The sequence below is a fragment of the Mirounga leonina genome, unplaced genomic scaffold, assembly GCF_011800145.1.
Source record: "Mirounga leonina isolate KUSES-001 unplaced genomic scaffold, KU_Mleo_1.0 Mir_152, whole genome shotgun sequence".
Taxonomy (NCBI): domain Eukaryota; kingdom Metazoa; phylum Chordata; class Mammalia; order Carnivora; family Phocidae; genus Mirounga; species Mirounga leonina.
Window position 1 is genome coordinate 7,656,664 of NW_023270380.1, and position 27,176 is coordinate 7,683,839.

The 27,176-nt window shown below is 36.1% G+C and overlaps 1 protein-coding gene across 1 annotated transcript in view; it reads left to right on the plus strand.

Annotated features, from left to right (window-relative positions):
* RYR2 (ryanodine receptor 2) overlaps window positions 1-27,176 on the plus strand; it is a 725,313-nt gene that overhangs the window by 284,574 nt on the left and 413,563 nt on the right. The window contains exons 4-6 of the mRNA XM_035008528.1: window positions 13,170-13,184; window positions 20,413-20,487; window positions 24,312-24,390. Coding sequence (XP_034864419.1) covers window positions 13,170-13,184; window positions 20,413-20,487; window positions 24,312-24,390 — 169 coding nt within the window. The remainder of the gene's footprint in view (window positions 1-13,169; window positions 13,185-20,412; window positions 20,488-24,311; window positions 24,391-27,176) is intronic.

Below are 27,176 nucleotides of genomic sequence, written 5' to 3' on the forward strand. Positions count from 1 at the left end.
GAAAAATTGGCAAAGAATTTCAGTAGTACCATTTCCAAATTGCAGTAGATCACTACTCTAGCTGTTGAATGGATAAGTAAATTATGATATATTCATACAATGGAAAATGGGAAAGTGAATTACTACCACATGCGACAATGTGATGAATTTTATAAACCTAATGTCAGCTAAAGGAGCTAGATAAAAAGAGAACATACTCTATATTTTCAAAATAAGAAAAGGCAAAACTAATTAATAGTGATAGAATAATTGTTATCTTTAGGGAGGATGTGAAGGTAGCCTCTAGGTCATAGTAGTATCCTATATTTAGATCGGGGTGCTGATTACATAGGTTTGTTTATGCAGTAAAATTTCAGCAAACTGTATACTCATGACTTACATATTTTTCCAAACTCATTATACTCATTAAAAACATGACCTCTCCGAATCATAATTTACTTTAAAAAATCTAGATGACTTCATCATATTTTGAATCCTGGAACACAGTGTGCAAATTTTCATGTCCCCACCCCTTCCCTTGCAGTCTTAATAATAAACAGCCTGTGTGGTGGAGAATTATTTATAGGGTAGAACAGTTTTTTTCTTTTCACTTTTCTGTAATTTATTACTTAAAAAAATTTAACAGCATTGTAGTCGATTGCAGGTTTGCATTAAATATTATAATTACTTTTTTGTGTAATGTCTTGATATTAAAAACTATATATTCATGATGAATGTTTTATTGTTGTGGTATAATTTTTTAGAAAATGTATCTATGCAGAAAACCAAACATGCCTTGAACAACTGAAACTAAACATCTATGATGTTACAAGAATTTGGGGCACCTGGCTGGCTCAGTCCATAGAACATCTCTCTTGATCTCAGGGTCGTGAGTTCAAGGCCACATTGGTCATGGAGCCTACTTAAGAAAAAATTTCTAGGTGCATTTTACTTTTTCTTATTTTGATGTTAACACGTTGTATTGGGTGGCACTTACCAGAAGAAATAGGCTGTAGAGCAATTTCAAATTAAATGCGAATAAAATTTTGAAACAAAAGAGCCTGGGTGGTTCAGTCGGTTGGGTATCTGCCTTTGGCTCACGTCATGATCCCAGGATCCTGGGATCATGCTTGGCATCAGGATCCCTGCTCGGTGGAGAGTCTGCTTCTCCCTTTCCCTCTGCCCCTCCCCTCTGCTCATGCACGCTTGCTTTCTCTCTCTCTCTCAAATAAATAAAAATCTTAAAAAAAAAAAAGAGGAAAAAAAAAAAATGATGTGACTTGCCTATGGTGTACCTAGTAGTGACAGGGAGTATGGGGCTTTGAAGTCAGAGACCCAATTTCAGGTCTAGTTCCATTGTTTAGTAACTAAGTAACATTTTTTTCATTGTGTTCATAACATCTTTATATGTCCTTTGTTTCTTCATATTGTAAAATGCAGACAGTAAGATTACATGTAAAGCATTTAGTTCATAGCAAGGCACATAGTAACTACTTAGTGGGTGGCTTATAGATTTAATAGCAATAAAATTCTTCACCTTACACAGTAAAATGAGTTAAGCAATTTGGAAGAAGCGACCAATTTTTTAAGGTTATGGAGCAGTTCATGTTTATATGTCCTAAATGTATTAATTAAAATATGAGTAGAGAAATAGAGATGTCATATGAATGTTCCATCTTTCATATAATGATATAATTTAGGATTAATTACTCTTATATTTTTAATTCCTGTCCTCTCTGCAAAATCAGGTTGGTATTTAAATTTTTTTATTATGTTAATCACCATACATTGCATCATTAGTTTTTGATGTAGTGATCCATGATTCATTGTTTGCATATAACACCCAGTGCTCCATGCAAACGTGCCCTCTTTAATACCCATCACCTGGCTAACCCATCCTCCCACCCCCTTCCCTCTAGAACCCTCAGTTTGTTTCTCAGAGTCCATAGTGTCTCATGGTTCATCTCCCCCTCTGATTCCCCCCCTTCATTTTTCCCTTCCTACTATCTTCTTTTTTTTTTTTTAACATATAATGTATTATTTGTTTCAGAGGTATAGGTCTGTGATTCAACAGTCTTACACAATTCACAGTGCTCACCATAGCACATACCCTCCCCAATGTCTATCACCCAGCCACCCCATCCCTCCCACCCCCCACCACTCCAGCAACCCTCAGTTAAATTTTGTTTTTCTTAATGGAAGTTTTGTTTTATTTGAAAAATGAGGTTGCCCTTTTTAGTCTTATTATGATAGAATATTTGATGTAATTTCCTAGAGATATTAAAATATTTATTTTCTCTAAATTAATGAAATCTCTGTATTTTTTAAAAATCCCAAATGTTTGGATAATAAATGATTGGAATGAATGTTCATTTGTCTTATATGCTTTATGGATTTGGTAATTACTTGAAGCATAAAATTAATCAAGGTTATTGTGAACTTTATATTTCCCTTCCTCAATTAGCTCCACAGAAATCATTCTCCTCTTCACCATTTGCAGGCATTTAATGAAATGATTCTTGTTAACATTAATAAGAGACGTGTCATGAAATCTTTCTGCATCGCTTATGAATAATTACAATTTTATTGCACTTTCGTCTTTTAAATTTGTGGGCCATTTGTCTTGTCTTGTGTGTTGATCTGATAATTCATCCCTGGCACATGCTGTTGCTAAGCCTTTCTTTGGGTATTGGGATACTGACTTTTTATATTGCTACTAATTCTTGCTACTTATGAAACTGTTTCTCTTTGTAAATATACATCATTAAAGAACTTCTATTATTAATGGTAGTTTTGACTCTTGATTTTAAGTTCTCTTTCTTCTAGAAAAATCCTACAAGCCTCTATATTTGCACTGATGCAAGTGTGTGTGTGTGTGTGTGTGTGGGTGAGAGAGAACGTTTAACATTTAGAAGTGAAAATAGTGATGGGTTAATACAATGTCTTTGCTAATCATTGAAGTCACTGGAAGTGTGGCATATTTTGTTTTCCTGACAAATGTTTAAAGGAAATCATTTCACATTTCCTTGAGTTGTTGTTCTTGAAAGACAATAAATATAAGAATTTGTCCTTTTGGAGGTAGAAAAGTAAATGGTAACTATTTTATAACTGACTAAATTGCTTCCCTTTTCCCCAGAATCCAGAGAAATAAATTCATCACTCTAATAGGTTAATGTTTAAAAAGAGGACTTGAACTTTCTATCACAGCCAAATACCTTAAAAATGTATAGTGAAAACTAGGCCTTTCCATTCAGTAAATTTTTCTTTCTTAAGTAGCAATTGTGTGTTTTTAAAATGAAAAGGTTGGGAGGAGGCTTAGAACAGATTTTTCAGAGGACTAACCAATTGTTAAATAAATCAAAGTGCTCTATTACAAGAAATTTAAGTGAATTGAATTTCACTGAGGCTTCAAAACAATTCCACCTGTATATTTAGGTTGATATTTTTATATCACTTTATAATATCTTAAAAATACCACTCTGTATGTTATATTTTATACACATTTCCTCCTAGGAGCTTCCTTACCAAGGGTAGCAGATTCTTAGCTATGGCCTAAGATTTCTGCCTAAATAGCATTAGATTCTTCCCTGACAATGGATTTTTCTAGGGAAAATGGTTACGAATAAAATTAAATATATGAAGAATGTGAAGCAAAGCTCCAATGTCACAGGACACCAATCATATGTGTTATAGAAGGGTATGGGTCATGGAAACTTAACTTTGAGACAGAGTATGCCCCTCAATGTTGATTTTTTGTTGTTGTTCTGATTGATTTGCTAGGAATCCTAGAGCATTGTAGAAGATAGTCCTTGTTGATGTATGGTTTTTTTATTCTATTTTACACTTTGGAGTATAATTATATTCACTTAGTTTTTTAAAGAATCACATAATGATTATGAGGGTAACAGGCATTCATTAATGCAATTTTAAAAGTAATTTGCTGATATAATTTCAGAATTATTTGACAAGGCATGCCTTTTATTATATTGTGACATTTTATACAACATTAGGAAGATTGGAGTAAGAGAAATTTTACTTGTATTACATGAAATATTTTTATAGTTAGATGCTGTATTTCTAAAGTGACCTTTTTCATTAACTAGATACTTAGAGGGGAATAGTTGTCCCTAAATCAGGAGGCCTATTAGGTTCGAGAATTAGGTAAAGGTTCATGTTTGTTGGATTATTATTATTTCATGTACCTGGTGCTTTTCTAGCCTAATAACTTTAGAAGTTCCGATTACTAAATTAATTGATTTTTCTTGTTGTTTGAGGAGATTAAATGTTATTAATGAAAATTTTGAATACTTTTATTATCCATTAGAATTTGAAGTAGATTTTAGTGCAGGGACCACATTTCAGTTTATCGAAGTGACATTAATTGAAACATCACCACATATTTATTTGTTTGCTTGTTATTTATTTTGGCTTTTTCTTTCCACAGCAAGTTGATGTGGAAAAATGGGTATGTGTTTCCATGTATTTACAAAGAAATTGTGATCTAAGCGAGTGCATGTTTGCTGTTGCCTCTAGTCCTTCTGCTTTGCTTCCCATTGTGGCTTGGACTCTGAGTCTTAGAAATAACTGCTATCTTGTAATGAACCAATATTTTACTGATCTCTAGTTAGAACCTTAGAGATTTTTGGTTTTTCTTCATCTGAAATGAGGTAGATTGAAATACTCTCCATACCTTACAAGCATATGCTTTCTCAGTGGCTTTGTAATTATAATATGCTGCTGATGAAAGGAAGGCTTTTATTATTAATATTGTGTATCTCTTATCAAAAAAAATCTTGACTGTTTCAAGTCCTACTTCTTGCCTCCTCTATTTTTCCAGGTCCTATAGAAATGGTTTGTCACCTGTATGAATGCAGTCTTTTTTTTTTTTTTCAGGTTTATTTTCTTTATTGAGTTCCCATTTTTTTAAATTTAATTTAATTTTATTATGTTAGTCACCATACAATACATCATTAGTTTTTTGATGTAATGATCCATGATTCATTGTTTTCGTGTAACACCCAATGCTCCATGCAGTAAGTGCCCTCCTTAATACCCATCACTGGGCTAGCCCATCCCCCCCAGCCACCTCCCCTCAAAAATGTAATCTTAAAAAAAAAGGGAAATGACCGTAGTATGAGGAAAGGTGCCGTCGCAGGATTCCAGAAGTTAAGTCTGGACCAACATTGTGACAAATTGTGTAAAGTGGCCACATTACTACGTTGGTGTCCCTTTCCTCTTCTGCTAAAAAGAGGGAGAGGGAAGGATCCTTCCAGTCCCGAAGACCCTGAATATCCCAAATAATTCTGAATGGAAATTAGAGTCTCACCAACACTGATGTTCCTGATCCACTTTTTTCCAGAGCATACAAAGCAGGGAGGCGCATATTGTATTATTTCCATTGTTGTATTGTTTTGTTTTTATTTGCTCTGTGACTTAATAGGATGACTTTTTAAAGACTGGCTTAACTGATGGGCTTCATTTTTATTATTTTTCCTGATTGTGGGATCTGATTTTCTCGATATTCTCCATATTGTGAACATTTTGCTACCTTTTCAGGAGGCTTTCAGTGCTGTTTCCCAAATGAGTGCATGTTCACCTCTTTTTGTGGATCTTGGTTCTTTTGCACTTACTATATCCCTTTATACTCATGGAAACTTTTTTTTTTTTAATAAGTGACCATTTCCATGATGATGACACCTATATATTGATTTTGAGAACTACTGCTTCAATATTATATTTCTGGCGATAATTTAAATTCATTATCTATTCATAGCTAAACTATTCCTAATTTTGTTCAATTTGTTTTTGTTTTGAAATTTCTTATCTTCTGTGCCTGTAGTTAAAATTCTAATCCAGGCTTCACATTGTTCTTGTCTTGGGAATGAAATCCTGTTTCTCAGAACATGTTTGTCACCTTTTTGGGTCCCCCGGCAATATCAGCCATCCTGAAACAAGTCTCTTTGTCTTTTCTTATCTTTGTACCCCTTCACTTCCATTACACCATTTCTGTTCCATACCTAGATACTTTTTCTTGAACCAACCATTCAAGCCACTTTCAAATCTCCTGGAAATAGGATGTTTGCACAAATAGAAACCCCCTTTGCCATTGTCTGTAAGTATTCCCTCTTTCTTCCTCTGTGTAGCTGGCTACTTTTGATCTGCCTCACTATGTGGCTTTTTCTTATTTTTTTTTAATTTTTTTAAAAATTTATTATGTTATGTTAGTCACCATACAATACATCATTGGTTTTTGATGTGGTGATCCACGATCCATTGTTTTCGTATAACACCCAGTGCTCCATGCAGTACGTGCCCTCCTTAATACCCGTCACCGGGCTAACCAATCCCCCTCCCCCCTCCCCTCTAAAACCCTGTTTGTTTCTCAGGTCCATAGTCTCTCATGGTTCATCTCTCCCTCCAATTCCCCTGCCCCCATTTTTCCCTTCCTTCTCCTAATGTCCTCCATGTTATTCCTTATGTTCCACAAATAAGTGAAACCATATAATTGACTTTCTCTGCTTGACTTATTTCACTTAGCATAATCTCCTCCAGTCCCATCCATGTTGATGTAAAAGTTGGGTATTCATCTTTTCTGATGGCTGAGTAATATTCGCATCTCAAAATTAAGTTTATTTGTAAATCTTTGCAGTAGAGATTTCTTTCTGATTCTGAGAAAGTAATGGAAGTAATATTGAGCTGAAAATCATGCAGTTATGTAGGCTCTCTGGATATAATCTCCTTGTCTGTAGGGTCAGAATCTGGACTAGTCCTTTATTGTTCTAAAATATTACCATGATATTAATAATAAAACATTGATGCTGGAATATACTGCCATTTAGGTATCATGTAATTAAAATACCCTTCTGGATTCATTTGAGAAAACTGATAGTCACTATGAGCACATCACTCAGTAATTTTTAGATTTGAACTCTTTTTTTTTTTTTTGAAGACCCGTGTAATTAAAATCTTATGCATTTGTCATTAGAAGTTTGAAATTCTACGATAACAGGTACCTTGAAGGGTAACCAAAAACAAATTAACTCCCTGCCTACCTACCTGCTCCGGGGGGGCCTTGTTCTCCTCTGTCCCATTGGTTAAATTAGGATGGATCCTACAACCTTTCTTATATTCAGACCATGAGACACCCCCGCCAGTCATTTCAAGTCACAAAAGTCTCATTTTGGTAATTAAATCGCCCAATCCTGTGTAATAGGTGAAGTCTGAAGTTAGTGCAAGTTACTTGTCTTGGGGCCCAGTCTAGGCCTGGAGGGGAAAGGGCTGTGGGAAGCTGCCTCTCACTTCATGCTGCCGGGTTCCTCACACCTCTGCCCCTCGTCCAGAGCTCCTGCCCCTCTCAGGGTGTAGTGGGAACATGGGAGAAGAGGAGAGTTGGCAGGAAGTCTTGATAGCAGTGCTGTTCATCAAGCTTGTTGGGTGTTAAAGCTGACATGCTTTGGGGGGCACTTGGGAGGGTTTTCTGGGGCATGCCCATCCCCCAGAAATCTGACCTGTGGTTCTCTTGCTGCAGCCACTGGTCCCCCAGCTGGTCGGTGGTGATGACTGCCTTGTCCTACGGTCTCTTGGGGGCATTACAGACATTCTCCAGGCTGCCTCTTTCTAGGATGGCCGGTCTGCTTGTTTGCAGCAAGCCACCTCCCAGTGGCAGCCCTGCCCTCTGCTGCCACAGCCTACTTAGCCTGTCTCTTCATCTTGATCTTCAGGCACAGTCAGATGCTGGTCTCTAGTGTCCTGCATCCTAAGGACACAGGTGTCCCTGAAACCACTCTTGCTAGGGCAAGCTTGGGTGCAGGGGAGAGCAGGACTATGAGCCTACCAAAACCTCCCTCCCAGAAATATCTCTTTGCTCTCCATCTGCTTCTGGAAGACCAGAACTGGGGGTCAGCCAAGGGCAGCAAGTGGATTTTCAGCCACCCGCTTTGTGTTCCTGCTTAGGTGGTATAACAGTGTGGTTTAGAATGTGGCAGTACTTGCCATGACTTTGTTCTGAGACAGGTGTCCTATTTTAACACTGTTATGCTTATCTGTGTAGTACACTTAACAACCCCAGATAAAGACCTTTAGGAGCATTCTAAAACTTAAATATATATGGTAATTAAGATGGCTTCTTTATGAATTTTCTGAAAGCATGATTCTGGATAGTTTCATCCAAGGTCAATCAATCAGTCTTAATCAATCTCTTCCTCCCTCCCTCCCTTCCTCTCTCCACTTGTTTCCCAGTGTCTATTTGAGCATCTTTGAGTGTTTTGCGTTTGATCATGAGCCTACTGAGTAATCAAATTCTGCTCTTCATGCACCAAGGGAGAATAATGTTGGTGAGTCCTGGATTAACAAGTGATTGATCGCCTCTTCTTTTCCTCTACTCCACCCCAGCCTTCTGGCACCCCTAACCCATAGCTTTGGTCTCTAACATGGGGCCTGGGATTGCAGGTCACAGGTGGAGTTTGGGGAGAAGGGGTGGAAAAGATTGTGATATTTTTATATGTGAAGCATTGTCTATAGACCAAATGAGGTCTCATATATTTACTTGCTCTTTTCAAGAATACATTGATGCTGTTGTAATTGTTAAAATACAGAATTCTTTCAAATGTTCCTAACTCAGTAACAGTTTTTTTTTTTTTTAAATAATGTGTTTTCATGTGCAAGTGCTATTATGTGAAGGGTCTGTGAAATGCTTTCATGTTATCAAGGTTCGTTCATGTTTGAAATGATTTGGAAAAAAAAAATAGAATCTTCTCTATCTTGATATACAAGGTGGTCTGAGTATAGGTGAGGCTTTATGTATAATCAGGTCATTATGACCCATATATTCTGTGTAGAGATGAATTTTTTGTTTTTGATTTAAGAAATCTTTTTCACAAGACAAGCTATGCAAAGACGAGAGCTCTAAATCGTTCTTCTACTTCATATTTTGGATGTTCATGCAGCTCAGTGATTTACAAATGTGTGTCTGAGAGAGAAAATGGGAGGATTTATAGTAGCTTATCAGCTTATTATTATTTCTCTTATCCTTCTCAAGAAGAACTAGATAATTCCACACATGTATATATATATATGTCAAATCCATTACACTCAAAAGAAAAGGCAGTCCATTTAAACCCTGCCTAGACAGAGTTGTTGATAGGTTAAAAATGACAACATTACTACCGACCTGCCCCCCAAAATATAATGAATTCTTTAAAAGATACCAGCACGCACATATCACTAGGTGCCAGGGATCGTCATTAACAGGAGCAATGCGAGGGCATAGCCACGGGACCTATCATTACAGGTACCATTGCTCTTTCATGGGCTGGAAGCTGAGCTCCTTTTAGATGCTTTCTGGGCCTACAGTCAACATGTCTGTCCATCAGTTCAGTCTTGGTTATTTTTAGTGGGGAATCCCTAGAAAGTTAAGCATTTGCATACGATGTTGTCATCATAAGGGAAGTAGTTGAGAGTTTTGTTTTTACAAATGTATAACCATATATCCTAGTAGATAGTCTATCTTGATACACACTTGGAACTTGGAGTTTTTACTCTTAAACTTCTTTCATTCCCTGAAATATGTTGGGAACATTATTACCTTAAAACAGCCACCAATATGGATGGGCCTAGAGGGTATTATGATAAGTGAAGTAAGTCAGACAGAGAAAGATACATACTGTATCATTTCACTTATATGTGGAATCCGAAAAACAAAACAGATGAACGAACAACAACAATAACAAAAACCAGAAATAGACTCATAAATGCAGAGAACAAACTAGTGGCCAGAGGGGAGGTTGGGGGGGTGGGGTGGTGGGTGAAATAGGTGAAAGGGATTAAGAGATACAGACTTTCAGTTATAAAATAACTGAAATAGCATAACATAGGGGATATAGTCAGCAATATTATAGTAACGTATGGTGATTATACTTACTGTGGGGAGCATCGAGTAATGTATAGATTGTCGGATGAATATATTGTACACCTGAAAATAATATAACATTGCATGTCAGGTAGACTTCAGTAAAAAAGAAACATCCACCAATAACCCCAAGTCTTTGGTGGTGAAATAACTTTTTTTTCTCGACATAATGAAGTTTATCAGATGGATCCTCACTCACAAATTAGAGGTTACCAGTTGGAAGATTATGGAGAAATTTTAGGATTTTGAGACATGGAGAGAAAAGGTGACCCATGAGGTGAAATTCGATGGATAGCTTGTGTGCAGGGTAGGACATTCTGTCCCCCTAATGGAAACTTCGTTTTAAAAGGACTCCTGAGTCAAAATTTTGCCTTAGTCTCTTAGATTGTTGTATTGGCTAACTCTCCTTAGCGACAAGGCCCCAAATTTTTATTTTGTGCTAATTCTATATCTATATAACTTTTAAAAAGGCATTTCATAAAGGTTCTTTTAAAACTTCTGAAACAGGTCCATATACAGAAGTATTAATTTTTTTTAATCAACTGTCATTTCACAAAACTGAAATAACAGTTTAAAAAACTCAAGGTTGAACTGAAAGGTCTAATTATGGTAGAGGAGCTTTTTACGTCACCTGAATCACTGTTTCTTTATACCAGCAACAGTTTGAATGTAATTATGCATTCTCTTGATGTCCAGTGTTTGATTACAATTTTCAGAGTGGAGTATTGCTATCTGATTTGTTTTTCTACTCATGATCATTTGCATATGCTAAGAAAATCCCTAAGGTCTTTCTGACGTGCTAGATCAAATGACATACTTTTCTAGACCAAAGACTATTCTGCTTCAGTTTGCCATCCGTTAGATCCCCGGGGCCATCTTTGTTGGAGTTAAAGCGTAAGAAGCACTATTCCTCTTGCTGGTTCCTGTTCATTTTGCATAATGCCTGGTATGCTTCCAACTCTTGCTCACATTCGAAGCTTCATCCAACTGCCAGTCTGAAGTAATTACACTGAACCGGGGACACTGAGCTATAGCTGCTTGCAATTTCACCCTGAAGAACTAAAATCTCCCCCTTTGGGTTTCATCCTCCTCCAGTCTCTTCTTAGACAGAAAGCAGTGTCAATCCATGTTGGTGCCTGGACTCTTAATTGTGTTTATAGTCCTGCACTTCTGTATCTCATCTAATAGAATTTTAGCTTTTATCTAATTATCTTTCCATGAGGGAAAGAAATAAGTGTAAACTTGTAAGCATAAGGTGATATTCTTAACCTACATCAAAACTATTCTCTTCAATATTTATCTTTATGCCTGGGTTTCTTTTTTTTTTTAATCATTGCCAGCAATGTTTAAAGGATTTTTGGTACTTTTTCTGTTGCTTTTTATCATACCCATACAGTGTTTATATTGAGATTAAAATAATATATTTATCCTTTTTGTTTTAATGTATCTTGCTTTCTTTTTTGCCCTTGAATGATCTGTTTTGAATTTCTTACCTACCCTTTTGTTATCGCTAGAACTTAAGCCAAATGGACCAACAGATGATTTGTACAAATAGCTAGTGTTAGTAACACCACAAATCACGTTTTTGATTATCTTTTAATAATGTGAGTCTATTACATCTGCTCTTCTTTCTCATTCTAGAGATGGATATTTTGGCCTTTGCTAATTTTCAGTTTTTGTTCTCTTTTACCCTATATCTGGATTATTCTCTCCTGTGACTTGCCCTTCTTGAAGTGAGACACAACTTAGAACTTGTGACTAGCAGACCTGGGACTGCTCTGACCGTTCTTGTTTCTATTTACTACAATCCTGAAGTAGTTTAACCTTAGATAACTGACAAAATTGGCTGAGAACTTTCTTAAGGAAAAATCTCCAAAACCTAGATCAATTAAAAAAATAAAAATCTCATGAATAAGGTATCTGTCATAAACCGTGATCTGTAGCAAAATTTTGGGTTTTTGTTTTTCTTTGAATTAAGGCTGAAAAATGATTTTTTCCTAATTCCTCAGGTAGTGATAGTATATATCACCAGAGATCACATTTAGGATGACTGGTCAGTTTCATCATGGAAAATAAGTTTTCTGATATCATTTACCATTGATATCACAACAGTGTAAGCAAACAGCCTATATTTTTAAAGCTAAGAATGAAATGGGTCTTTACACTTTTTCCTTAAAAATTATAGAAGTACAGGGGCACCTGGCTGGCTCAGTCAGAAGAGCATGCAACTCTTGATCTCGGGGTTGAGAGTTTGAGCCCCAGGTTGGGTGTAGAGATTACTTAAATAAAACTTTAACCAAATTATAATATTAAAAATAAAAAAAAAAACCCAGTCACAGTAGAGTTGCCATTTAGTTATATATAAATTACTATGCGTGTATGTTTCAGGAACATTACTGTGGTATTTACAAATACCTATTTTAGAAAACTTCCCCTTGCTGTTTTCTCTAAAATGAATGTAAGTATGTGTATCTTTTCTCTGTGGGGCTTACATGCCGTGACAACTAAATTTAACCCTAAGTTTGGAAATATAATATCGTTTTTCCTTCTTAGCTCTTTCTTATCTGTGTACTCCTTTTAAGAAGAGGGAGTCAAACGCTATGGGTCTAAAGGAAAATGAAGAAATGCCATGTGCATATTATGTTTTGTAGAAGCAAAAAAGAGCTGTTATAATATATGTAAATCATGAAAAGAGGCTGTGTCATTTTAAGGGAAAAAGAAAAGTTTTTGTGATTTTTCTTTGAAATTCACATCTCACAATATGTAGTGTGTGGGACTTGCTTACTGTTAATTTGCATGAAATATGAGCAGCTTATCACAGCATTTTAGTTTACAATTCACGTTACCTGTTTCTAATGCACTGTTTTTATTAAACTTTGTTGGGTTGCTGTTTATATCACGGCATTTTTATGCAAAAAATGAAATAAAAAAATTTAAAGCATTTTCAGAGTGTAATTTTTGAGATTTTACCTTTGGTTATTTTTTCTGCTTAGCTATGTTGTAAATTGAATCAGGCATTAAAGTAAAGGAGCATGTTTTCACAGAAATAGGAAAAACTAATGTAAAGACATTTTTAAAGAGAGTTTTGCTTGCTACACCTTTTCTCTAGCATGTAGTTGGTACTAAATTTTCTTGTGACACCACAGTGAATGTGGTTTTTTATGCTTCTGTTGTTCACATAACTCCATTTTGAACAGTGGAATCTTTATAAATAAGAGATATTTTAAAATCTTTGAAATAATGTATATTTAATATTTTCTCTCTTTTCCTTATGCCCCTACAGAAATTCATGATGAAGGTAAGACACTGGATCATCTTTTAATGTATATAATACTTTGTGCATTTTAAGTTTGGTTACATGTATTTATTTTTGAATTCATGGCACTTTTGTTCACATTTTCAAGCTTTTAAAATTTAAATCAGGAGCACCTGGGTGGCTCAGATGGTTAAGCATCTGCCTTCGGCTCAGGTCATGATCCCAGGGGTCTGGGATCGAGCCCCACATCAGGCTCCCTGCTCAGTGTAGAGCCTGCTTCTCCCTCTCCCTCTCTCTCTCCCTCTGCCATTCCCTCTGCTTGTGCTCTCTGGCTCTGTCTATCTCTCTGTCAAATAAATAAAAAAAAAAATCTTAAAAAATAAAAATTTAAATCAAACTTTGGAACTTGTAAATTTAAATAAATCACGCATTTAGATTTGACAGCTTAATGAAAGACGTTTGATATCTTGGGTCATATTGTAACATATTGTTTTATTTAGCCAATGTTAGGAATTTCTCCTGTTAAAACATAAATTTTTTTTTCAACAGCTTTCCTTCAGAGTTTTCACTCTGTGGCAGGGAGCACCTGGGTGGCTTAGTCGCTTAGGGATCTGACTCTTGACCTCAGCTCAGGTCTTGATCTCAGGGTTGTGAGTTCGAGCCCCACCTTGGGCCCTGCATTGGGCGTGGAGTCTACTTAAAAAAAAAAAAAAAAAAAAAAAAAAAAAAAGAATTTTTCACTTGGAATTATACTGACTGTTTTGTTTTTAAGCTGTCTTGCATGAATACAGTAGGAGATTTGTACTCTGGGAAATTAGAAGAGGCACCAAGAAGCTATTATCAAAATACCTACTCTGGGAGAAGTGAAAATAATTTAACTCCTTTTCATTTCTTAACCAAATTAGAAAAATGGAAAGGTTTTAAAAGGAGATAAGCTCAAAGAGGAGAGTAGAGTACATGGTCATGTTATTGAAGAAAATATGCAGGTAAAGAAGGGGAAGAGCAGAATGTCATTCTTTTGAGACATAAACTAGAAATTTTTTTGGTTTCATTTTTACGTACCTATTCTATCTCTCATTTCATTCATGAAATTTAATTTTTTTTATTCTAAAAGCCAAGAAACAACATATAGAGAAACTTACTGTATTCACTTAGCAAAGGCTTAAGATAATTAAAAAATTCAAAGGAATATCATTTAAAAAGATACAAACTATGAGACCTGTTAAATCAAAATTCTGGATGTAGATTAAAAAGGTGGACTCAAATAAATAAAATCTTTTAAAAAATAAACAAAAAGGTGGCATGTAAAAAAGGAAGCAAAGTGTTCGTGTCCGTGCATGGAGTTACTTAGCTAAGTCTATCATTCATATTTTCCAATACTCTGAACCAGGAGCATTATGAGGTCCTGCCAACTGGACCTCTTCATGAACATTAGGAATTTGACAGTTTGGATGGGATGACAGAGCAGAGCCTTCTTTGAAGCCAGCTGTCAGCAAGGACACGACATTTTCCAAAATTTCAAATAACTACAGCTATTAGTTTTCAGTAGAAGATACTAATTATAACATTGGGGGGAGAGATCATTAACCACTTAAACATCGTGAAACAAGCATTTTAATTGTGAAAATGGTATAAATAGCAGTAAAACCTGCCTATGCAAATATTAATACCTAGCTAATGAAATTGGGTTTGAAAAATTTAGTTTTTCTTACCACTTCTGCATTTACTGTACTCCTTTTATCATCTTGCCATTTTATCACATCAATCCCTTATCCAGTGCCATATCTACTTTCCCATAGACGAGGGTGAATGGAATAGTTACCTGAAACTTCTGTTCCAAGCTCTTTCATGAGAGCAGGTTCATATAAAAATCAATGCAAACAGCAAGATGATGTGCAGAATCAATTTAAACCAGGTAGCATACCTAAAATAATTTAATTACGCTCTAATTCCTTTTAACTGCAAAGCCAGAAGCCCAGTGGTTTATTATCTTAGCTGTATTGGATGATCTTGGAAAGGTTAGGATCTGAGCAGAGGGTATATGCATGAAATTATAGTAATTTAAGCCACTTAAAAGGGAAAAGATGCTGAATTTTCTTCAGCTGTCACCTTTCAATCATGATTTGCTTTGGGTTTCATACCTGGACAGGCATCATTTAACCTCCTAGAACCAGACAGATGCTTCCTTGTGGCGGGAACCCATTTCTGCTCTTGGCACAATGGTCAATCAATACTGTCATAGACCTTAGATCTGCCCCACTTCAGAGGCTTTTGGTTAAGACCCCATCAGCAGTAAGCCATCCAGTGCCATTTCAACTGGCTTTGTCAGACATGTTTATTTTGCACTGAAGCCAGATTTCTCATTAAGTATTACAGTCATCCTGTGAATCTGTTGTGTGGTTCACTATTAAAGATGGCAGGACTGTGAATATCTCCGGCTGCTTGCAGACCCATAGGTCGACCAGAATACCAGGCTCCGTAACTCCTTGCGGCTCTGGTTGATCTTGAGCCATTCCCATTTGTGTTTTTCTCAGATGATTTGAAAGCTTAAGCATGGAGATATTTTTCTATTTTCCTCCCTGGAATAACTCATTTCTCAAGTTTTACTATTAGTATTTGAAGGTAAACTGAAAAGCTTCTCTGCTTAAATATCTGAACACAATGCAAGACGTTCTCTAATGCAAATTTCTTATCCTTGTTGTCTGTTGTTTTAAATTTTGGCAGCTTAGCTAAGTATTACCTGCAGTAATAAATTCTTGTTAAGATTTCATTGTTTTATTTCTAAAATGGCATGTTATGTCATAGCAGTCAAGGGCTATGGAGAATTTCTATAGTATGTTTGCATAATAAGGGCCTGGAATTATGAGAAATGTCCTCTATTTGTTAACATAACATTTCTGTACAGAAAAGACTAGAAAAACAGAAGACTTAAAATATTTAGATATTATGTGATTAGTAAATTAGTTTTAAAAGCAGCCATACAAGTGACATGTTAATAAGCCAGTATATAACACACATATTTAAAGAACAGAGCTAAAAAAAAAAAAAAAACCCAAACCACAGAAACACAGTGCCAATAATTTTTATGTGCATATAAACGCCTTTAGTTTATCTTAGTCATTGCTATTACAGTTTTGTTTTATACTTTTCTGCTCTTACATTTTAAGTTATTTTTTTAATTTTTATTATTTTTAAAGATTTTATTTATTTATTTGAGAGAGAATGAGAGACAGAGAGCACGAGAGGGAAGAGGGCAGAGGGAGAAGCAGACCCCCCGCTGAGCAGGGAGCCCGATGCGGGATTCGATCCCGGGACTCCAGGATCATGACCTGAGCCAAAGGCAGTCGCTTAACCAACTGAGCCACCCAGGCGCCCACATTTTAAGTTCTAATAGTAATAATTCAGATGTAGTTACAGTGATCCAATTTGTCCCCCTTCCCACAGAGAATAACAGATGAATACATTATATGCCCATCGACTGCATATTGTTCTAAATAAACGTAAATGTAGACGCATTTACATCAGAGCTTTCAGTTATAATATGGGTCTCCTAACTGGACATCTTTGGCAAGATCCTGGCAAGCTAGAGGCGTATGAATGCTTATTAATACTAAACTGATATTAAGATAATTTGTGTAAAACGAGGCTGGTTTAGAATACATACAGCAGTGTTGCTTAGACTGTGTTTGAATGTATTCTGGACTCTTTTATCCACTTACAGCTCATGAGCTCTTGTTCTTTTTACACTGCTGTGTATCATTAACCCTGTCAGTTTATTTCAGGGGTAAGGGGCCAAACCCACACACACCAAAAACACGTTTTTAACTGATAATTTCAAAAAGTCAAATTTACCTTCTAATAACTGATGCTTAGTTCTCCAGCATCCAAAATTCGGAGAGAGTTTGGGGATGACAGTTGTTAATGTTTTTGTTGTTGTTGTTTTCCCTAAGAGAGCAGCAGCTCCTTCACGTAGACCCCACATCTATAGGAGACCCCAGAAGCTAGCAGAGGCTGACTTCCAGATCCTGGTTCTGCCTGGGGCCAGCTCACTAACCAACAGCACAGGCTCTAGCAAATGGGCAGAGCTGGGGCACTGTGGATTGACAGCTACATTTTCAGGGACAGGTGGGGCCTAAGTCACACTTGGAAATGTACCTCAAGGGCATATCAATTTCAGGTAATATTGTACGAAAAGGATCTGAAAATCCATCATGTAGTTGGAGGCATTAAGAAACATTCCATTATTTGTATGTTAATGCTTTAACTTCATTTTCTTTGCTGTTAGTGTGCAAATATTTGAAGGAAACTACATGGGATCCAGTATATAATTGTTGAGTGAATAAATAATTTTGGTTTTCAGAGAAAACGTTGATCCTCAATGCGGAAGAAGATATAATGTGAGCTTGTTACGCATGATACCCTTGGCATCAGGTTATCATACCTCTCAGACAGTAGCCTTCGAATAAATACTTTTTGAATGAATAGGACAGAGTGTTTCTTTCCTAGAATACTTACTGGAGAATTAGCAGGATTAGTTAAAGTATAGATGGCATTAGTGTGAGTTGAAAGTGTATTCACCTTACATAAAATTTAATTTTCTACTTTTTTTGAATTGGGACAGTTGAAAGCTCTGCTTACTTTACCCATGTGTTAACAGTTAAAATGTTAACTTCAAAAAATGCCAAGATTATCTTTTCCTGTGTGTGATCTTGAAAGGCAGGCCAGCCTTGAGCTTCCTGCTCCATGAGCTTGATTATCTCCTATCTAGTTGGTCCTAGTGGGATTCTCATAGCATAATACCGTCATATAGCTGAGTACTTATAGATTTAGGTTTGGGGGGCTAAAGGGAAAATGGACCTTTGTTCCAGGGTCCTGAATTACAACTGCTTCTGATACATCACCCAGCAGTGATTATCTTTTTTTCATTGAAATTGCTCTGGGGAGTCCAACAGTCCACACGAGGCACAATGTTGTAGAATCTTGAAGGTATAACCCTAGAAGTGGCTACCAGAAGTTCCCTACAGCAAAGGAAGTCCCTAAATATTTGCTCACTTCAATCAAAGCAAGGAGCAGGCCAAATTACCAAAAAAATTAACATGACTGACCAAATCAAAAAAAACACAGAGAAGAACCAAGGTACATCTTTGGATGCATCTCACATACATAATTTTTTTTTTTTTTTTGATAAATGTTTGTTGAATGAACAGGTTATCCAATCTGCTCAAGAGTGGAAATTACACATTTTTTTTTTTTTTTTCTGATTCAGAGCCAGTTAGAGTAGTATCTTTTAAAATGACAAGTTAGAGGAAAAGTATTGTAGACCCTGTGAAAGAAATTGCATTCACTTTGTGTTAAAAAGCTCTCTTAAGGGGTGTCTGGGTGGCTTAGTCATTAAGTGTCTGCCTTCGGCTCAGGTCACAATCCCAGGGTCCTGGGATTGAGCCCCGCATCGATCTCCCTGCTCCGCGGGAAGCCTGCTTCTCCCTCTCTCACTCCCCCGGCTTGTGCTCTCTCTCTGGCTCTCTCTCTCTCTGTCAAATAAATAAAATCTTAAAAAAAAAATGCTCTCTTAGGTAACAAAGTTAATTTATTGTGGGTTATCTGCATACTTTTACGGGTGTTCTATTAAAACTAAATCTGTGGATCCAGTGGTATGTAAAATGATTTGTAAATATTCTTTTATCATGTTATTAAGTGAAAAAAAAAAAACTAAATCTGTGGAATAAGTTTGTATTTAAGTAGTGAGGAAACCTATAGTGTAAATATCTGTGATTGTCTAATTGTGTAAAATCTATAGTTGAAAGAAAATTCAGACACTATGACACTACAATATCTGTGTTAGCTTAACTGATTTGAATATTTATATATGTATGTGTGTGCATGTTTGTGTGTGTGTGTGTGTATACACACATACATACATACTATATGTATGTGAACTCTATAGGCAAAGCTTTAGAATAAAAGGAGCACTTAACGCTTTTGGATTAAATCTAAAGCCTTGTCCTTCATTTCTAAAAAATCTTGTTTTAATTGGTATGACTGTCGAGTGTTATGCAAGTTCAGTATTTTATGGCTCTGGAGCCCACATCTGGTTTGAAAAGGTAAGCTCCTATCAAAGTGATCCAAATCAGACAAGGTGAATAAAATTGTTCTTAGCCACACTAAATCAAACATATTAAAAAAAAAATGAAAGTACTTTTTAAAGAGGGCCTCGTTCTGAGGAGGAATATGATTTTGCAAAGTAGATTTTTCCCTTTTACTCTCAGTGTATGAGAAAAGTGATTCTCCTTTTTTAAAAGCAGTTTTTCTTATTGGAAGACCTTTCCATTACCTGTTTTAAGAACGGTTTTGAGGTCTTTTAAACATAACATGTAAATAAAGTTATTTTTAGAAATTGTATGGAACAATAGTGGGGGGGGATATCTTTTAAGTGGAAAGAGGTATAGTAGTATTAGATATTAATGTGCTTTCTTCACTTCTTAAAGTATACACAAATTAGTATCCTCACTCTTTATCCTAAGCTCTCCTGGTGATTTGTAAGCCTGCTAAAATTTGAGAAGCCTTCCTCTATTTCATATAAAAAAATGTAAACTCTCTTTTTTAAAAAAAGTTGGAGGCCATGAGAAAATTTTAAACCTGGAGATGATTTGATCAATTTTGTGTTTTAGAAAGAGTCATTCATTGAACAGATAATTATCCTTATTGTGTGCTAGGCATTTTGCTAGGAACCTGGGGGAGGATGGTGAATAAAGTACCATAGTCCCTACCCAATGCAGATCATAATATAATGGGGAATACAATAAATAAGCATGAAAAAATAATTACAAATTATGACTAGTTACCAAAATCAATATCCTTCTTTGAGGACCAGATCAACTGCCAACCCCACAGTAGAGATTTCCTTGATAGCCTTATTCCAATTTAAATATTCTTTCGACAGAACTTTGCTTAGTTTTACTTTGTTCTTTCCTATTCAACTTTTTCTTGATAACAAGAGAGTATCGGGTACCTGGGTGGCTCAGTTGGTTAAGTGACTGCCTTCGGCTCAGGTCCTGATCCTGGAGTCCCTGGATCGAGTCCCGCATCGGGCTCCCTGCTCGGCAGGGAGCCTGCTTTTACCTCTGACCCTCCCCCCTCTCATGTGCTCTCTCTCATTCTCTCTCTCTCAAATAAATAAATAAAATCTTTAAAAAAAAAAAGAGTATCTTACTGACTGTTAAGCTTACTCTTTTTTTTTTTTTCTTGTCGACCCTTTCGTTTCTCTCCACAGACTGCTCAAGGTGGCGGTCATCGGACACTCCTCTATGGACATGCCATACTGCTACGTCATTCCTACAGCGGCATGGTGAGTATGCATTTTGGTATCATCTCTTAGACATATGCCATCAGGAAGTGTTGGTAATAGCTTTTCTACTGATGGTATTATGAGTTCTGTAATTGCATGTGTTCTTTAATATCTTTGTACTCTGTTTAATTTTCTCATTTATAAAATAAGAGTTAGCTTAGATGACCTGGAAGTCCTTCAGTTCTATCATTTGGGACTCCTATTTTTTAGTCTCTTTTAATAGACTAGTTTTAGGAGGAAATAGGTGTGAGAGCCAAGAAATATTTCTCATTTCTGATTATTTTTAAACAGTTCATTTATTAGAAAAATGACTTATTAGATTAAGTAAATTAAACAGATAAGATAAAAAAAGCTATATCCACATGGGTTATCCTTATAGGTATAAATAACCATATACATTTCCATCTATCTAGATATATGTGCACTTCTATATATTTTTATGTTATATAAACGATACATTTCATATATTTTATAAAATATATAAAAATGTCATTCCATTCTTTTAAAAGCTTTATTAAGTTATAAAAGCAGTTCATATTCATTTTATGAAATTTGGAAATTACAGAAGACACAATTCTTCATGATCATGTTAATGAGAGAAAGTGTGGGGACTTCTAAAAAATTGTAATCTTCTCTGTTCTTAATTTTTTTACATAATTGAGACCTTACTACATAACCAAACTTATGTCCTGATTTTTAAAAATATATTATTGTAGCATAAGCATTTTCCACATTATTTAAATTTTTCATCAATATAATTTTTGTGACTACATGATGGCCCAGCATTTGATAGTATAATATAATTGATTATTCCTTTCAGGAAGGAGAGAATTCTGATATTATTTAAATCATTCCAGAACAGGTGACTAAGCATAGCCTCAATATCAATACCCAAAATATATAAAAAATTGTCAATCTTAATCACAAATACCAGTGTGAACATCTGACTTAAAATTCTGGTTAATAGAATTCAAAAGCATAGGAAAAGTATAGGGAAAGTATAGATATGATTTTAATGATGCCTTAATAATATCATTTCTATTAGTGTGCTTCATATAAATAGAATCAAATAAGAAAAATTGTGATCATCTTAATAGGTGCTGAAAAACTATTTAATAAAACTCAACATCCATTTCTAATAAAAACTAAGCATTGATGATTAATTTCTCAGTGATAAATGTCAAATCAGTAACCAACATAAATTTTAATTATCAAACACTAAAGTGATTCTTGACAAAACTAACTCAAACAAATAAACAAAAACCAAAAATATCTATTTGACACTGTTTCAGAAATCTTGGCTGACACAGCAAGATAAGAGATAAAATAAGGAATGTACTTTAATAAAGTGGCTGGATACTAGATAAATATATCAATGCAACCTATTTGCATACAGCAGTCATGCATTAAAAATACATGGAAAGAATTCTACTTCTAATACCAATCAAAACACAAAACTGCATTAAATAATAAACATTAGGGTCTGTTTTTAAGAAAACTCCCTGTACATAGTGGGTTAGGAGCCTGGACTTGGTCAGTAGATCTGGGTTCAGGCTCACTTTCCTATATGCTGTTCAGCCTTGGAGACCATGCTGAACTTCTTTAAACCTGTAATTGCATGTTAACATTTTATTCATTTATTCAATAAATATTATTTAGCACCTACTGTGTGCTAGGCACTGTTCAAGGTGCTGTATATAGTAGTGAAGAAGATCATGTCCTTGTACTCATGGAACTTAATGAACATTTAGTGGAATAATTATATTACTTACATCATAGTTGCTGTGAACATTATTGGAAGAGAAAATGTATGTTAATACGTACAGTGCCTAGTACTGTAATATTATTGCAAAATATCATGGAACACTTAGTATGGTTAGATCTAAAGTCTATAAACCTCAGGTACCACCAAGGGCAGCCTTTCTCAAGGTCAGACTCACGCTTCTATACTGGCTAAGAACATGTTTGGGGACCCTAAAAGTATCTTTTTTATAACCTTGGGAGCCAGTGTTTTGCTGCAAGAGACAGAAATCGGAATCTCGAGGTGAATTTGATTTTATATCCCCGTGGCACTGACTTCCACTTAATATGTCAACACATCTATCCCCTGATTGGTTCATCTCCTAGCTCCTCACACTCACAGACACCCACTGAGGTGGGTGGACCAATTTCCCAGTAAGAATTTTCTAGGCTTTGCATTATTTGTCCAGTGACTCTGGGAGATCTGGACTTGCTCAGTGCCTGGAATTGGCTCTGAGTACTCTTTGCAGGGCTCCTGTTCTTGCTGATGGTGCCTTGTTTGCTGTAGATGGTAGTGTATCTTGACCTCATGCTACATCCATCCTTGTGTCCTCATTCTTTTTTTTTTAATGCCGAGTTTTATTTATTTGTTTTTTATTTTCTAATTAACATATAATGTATTATTTGTTTCATGGGTACAGGTCTGTGATTCATCAGTCTTGCACAACACACAGTGCTACATACCCTCCCCAATGTCCATCACCCAGCCACCCCATCCCTCTCACCCTCCCACCCCCCACTCGAGCAACCCTCAGTTTGTTTCCTGAGATTAAGAGTCTCTTATGGTTTGTCTCCCTCTCTGGTTTCATCTTGTTTCATTTTTTGCCCTCTTCCCCTATGATCCTCTGCTTTTTTTCTTAAATTCCACATTTCAGTGAGATATTATAATCATCTTTCTCTGATTGACTTATTTCGCTTAGCATAATACCCTCTAGTTCCATTCACATCGTTGCAAATGGCAAGATTTCTATTTTGATAGCTGTGTAATATTCCAGTGTGTGTGTGCGTGTGTGTGTACAAACACACAAAACACATCTTCTTTATCCAGTCATCTGTTGTTGGACGTCTGGGCTCTTTCCACAGTTTGGCTGTTGTTGACATTGCTGTTATGAACAATGGGGTGCATGTGCCACTTCTTTTCACTATATCTGTATCTTTGGGGTAAATACCCAGTTGCTGGGTCTTAGGATAGCTCTATTTTTAGCATCTTGAGGAATCTCCCTATTGTTTTCCAGAGTGGCTGCACCAGCTTGCATTCCCACCAACAGTGTAGGAGGGAGGGTTCCCCTTTCTCCGCATCCTCACCAGCTGTGTCCTCATTCTTACACCAGTTAACAACGTTTTTGAGGTTAGAATGGGGTTAAGGGAGTTGGACTGACAAATGATCTGAAACTTTACGTCCAAGAATATACAGTTAGGGAAACTGAAAGAGGATGGGGAGATCTAAGGAGATGATGGTGTTGCAAGAGTTGAATTGTTCCTGGGGAAACACACATGTGCACACTTGTGGGAACCTCACTGCAGTGAGGTGACATGCTGCACACCAAAATAAATTCCGGATGGATTTCAGAGAGTTACAATTTTAAAAATGAAAACAAAACTAGAAGATGAGAGTGAACAGTTTTCCAATTTCTGTCGGGAAAAAGATTTCCAACAGTCAGATCAGGTTGTACTTCTGCTTATGATCATGAATATCCCGTGAAGTGAGAGATGTACAAACATATCCCCAATAAGGTGTCGTCTTTTACATCTTTTATCTTCTAGTTTTGTTTTCATTTCCTCAGAACACATTTCCTCAATCTTTTGATGAGGGGAAAAAAAAGAGTGCATCTCCTTTAGAACATTGCTCCTAATGAATGCTGTGTAAGTGTTTTTTTTACCTCCCATGAAGAACCTGGGTTTTGCAGTGAAGCATCCAGATGTGAAGGAAAAGACTGATAGAGCAGAGATTTACTGATAGCAAATTATGTGTCAGAATCAGACTAAAAATGTTCAGTGACAACTACTGATTCTTTATCTTTTAGTATCTGTGCTGCCTGTCCACCTCCCGGTCTTCAACTGATAAACTGGCCTTTGATGTTGGCTTGCAAGAGGACACAACAGGTGAGCACCTTGGTCCCCGAAGAGGCTGTGTTCCGAGAGAGCATGGCAGGGATGGGACTGGAAGAAGTCCTAAGACACAAAGATATGTTAGGTAAATGTTCTTATGTGTGGAGTCAGGAAAAAAGAATGCCTTTCTAAGGAAAGTTTTTAGTAGAAGGAGGAAGTGTATATTGTTCCTATTGGTTTGTGATTCCCACGTAATTAGCTGGGTGTTCAAACTATACCTCAAACCCTATTCTTTTTAGTGATTTGGCTAGAAAAACAAAACCTATTATATGCTTTACTGGAAGCTAACCATATTAGTGTGCACTGATCTGTTCATGAAATATAACTGCATATCTCTTTTATCATTTATCTTAAAAATAGTTTGTCTAAAAAATGAAACATACTTAATGTTAGCATTCAAACAAAAAGATAGAAAATGAAAGTCGGCTTCATTTCTGTGTCCAGAGGGCTACATATCTGTCTGAATACACATGTATTTTTATACTTTGAAACAAAATGTATACATAAACACATTTATCCTCTCAGAGAATCAAAATAGGACTTTTCTGTTACCCTTTATACACCTCTGTACAATGTGATTATCTTTTACAATGAATATGCATTACTTGGGAATTAAAAATAAGTAAAAAGACCAAGTAGAAAAAAAGGCGGGCAATAGACCAACTCTTATTAAGTAGTTCCTTTCAGAGGTGGGATCAAGCTTTGCCCCCACACCTACCCCCTCTTCCTATTTTTAAAATACTTTCCCAGGGGCACCTGGGTGGCTTGGTCAGTTAAGTGTCTGCCTTTGGCTCAGGCTGTGATCCTGGGGTCCTGGGATGGAGCCCCACATCTGCTGCCTGCTCAGTGGGGAGTCTGCTTCTCCCTCTCCCTCTGCTCCCCCCATCTTATGCTTTCTTTTGCTTGCTCCCTCTCTCTCTCAAATCTCTAAAAAACATACTTTCCCATACTCTAAATTTTTCACAGACAACAAACATAAAGTAATATTCACCAACCTAATTAACTTTTAAGAGACCAGCACATCCCTATGCATGACAAATTCCAGAATCCTAGGCACCAAAAAGTATGGTTTTCTTTGTTTTTGCTTTTTTTTAAAAAAGATTTTATTTATTTATTTTAGAGGGAGGGAGAGAGGGGAGGAGAGCGGGAGGAGGGGCAGAAGCAGACTACTTGCTGAGCACGGAGCCCCCTGTGGGGCTCATCCCAGGACCCTGAGATCATGACCTGAGCTGAAACCAAGAGTCAGATGCTTAACCTACTGAGCCACCCAGGTGCCCCAAGATAAATACTGTTTTGATTTTTATTTCATTTTATAGAAGCTCAGTCAGTCCTCTTTGTTTTTGCTAGTTGTTAAAAATTTTCTCATTTTGATTTTCAGCAGCAGTTACATGAAAAAGTCTTCAGTTTTCTCTCTCAAAAGGAGTAAAGGACATGCATGATCTATAATTTGTTTTCATACATTGAGATGATTATGTAAGAGTCAAAACAACAAAACAAGGCAGTCCCTCCGCCTAAGTCTGATCCCTTTATGCTACAATTTTCCCCATAGCTTTTTACTTCATCTGAATTGCTGAATTATTAGATTTATTATTTGTTAGGTGCTTGCCTGAATCAGAATTAAACTCATAAGGCAGGTGACTTTTTCTTCCTTGTTTATCGATGTTATCCCCAGCTACTAAAGTAATGATTGACAAATAGTGGTTGCTTTATAAATGTTTGAGTGGATGAATGAAAACTCCCTGCAACTCTAAAAATGTGAATTGAATGAATAATGAATCCTGTAAGGTGACATTCAAGTAAGACTGTGATTTGTCTAAGAAAAGCATCTCAGGGTACATTACATATTGGCTGTATGAATGCTTAAAAAATGTTATTGGATGATTAATTTACCCATTTATGCAAATTGAATTTTTATTTAGTGCCTACAGTATTCTAGTAGGAGCTGGGAAAACCCCAGTGAACAAAATACACAAAGTCCCTGCTCTTACGGAACTTAAATTCTGACATTGGGGAATTAGTGAAGAAGAAAAAATAAGTGTTTAGGGAAAAACAATAAAGCTGGCCAAGGGACAAAATAAGTATTAGATAACAGATACCACTGAAATCTATTTTTGGATAGAACTTACACTTAGATTCTAAAAGGAACTATAAACAGATTGAAGAATTGTTTGCATAAGTTTATATCTTAGCTAATGGGTCGGGAGAATGAATTGATATGTGGCTCATGAGGCTTATGCTTGACTTGTTCTAGAAGAAATGATTTGATTTAATGTGTACCCAGATATTTTTATAATGTATCCTTCTATAGTAGGATTCTCTTATATTTTACCCTTAGGTTAGTGGAAACTACCACATTTTAAAATAAAGAATAAAACAAGGCACAGAATAGTAAAATTTCAGTGACTTTGAATGTATTTTTAATCCGTATCCCCTAGACGTACAGCATTTTAAAATTGTTATAACAGAACTGTCGCATTACCACACCCCAAGTCCTTTTGAAAATCATGTGCCAGAAAACTAGATGTTAGTACAGAGAGCAATGAACATGTGATTATATAAAGAATGCAGGAAGATCAGCGTGACTGGTAAATTTGACCTTATGGTAGCATAAATAAATAGCCTTTTAAACAATTCTTAGTGGAGGGGGGAGACACCAAAGTTTGCAAAATGCCACAATCGGGTTCCATGAAAAGAATCTTTGCATTTCAGTATGTCTTTATCCTGAGTTAATTTGGCCTAAGTCTTTTGATTTTTGTGGTCTGCGAGATGAACTTGCAGTC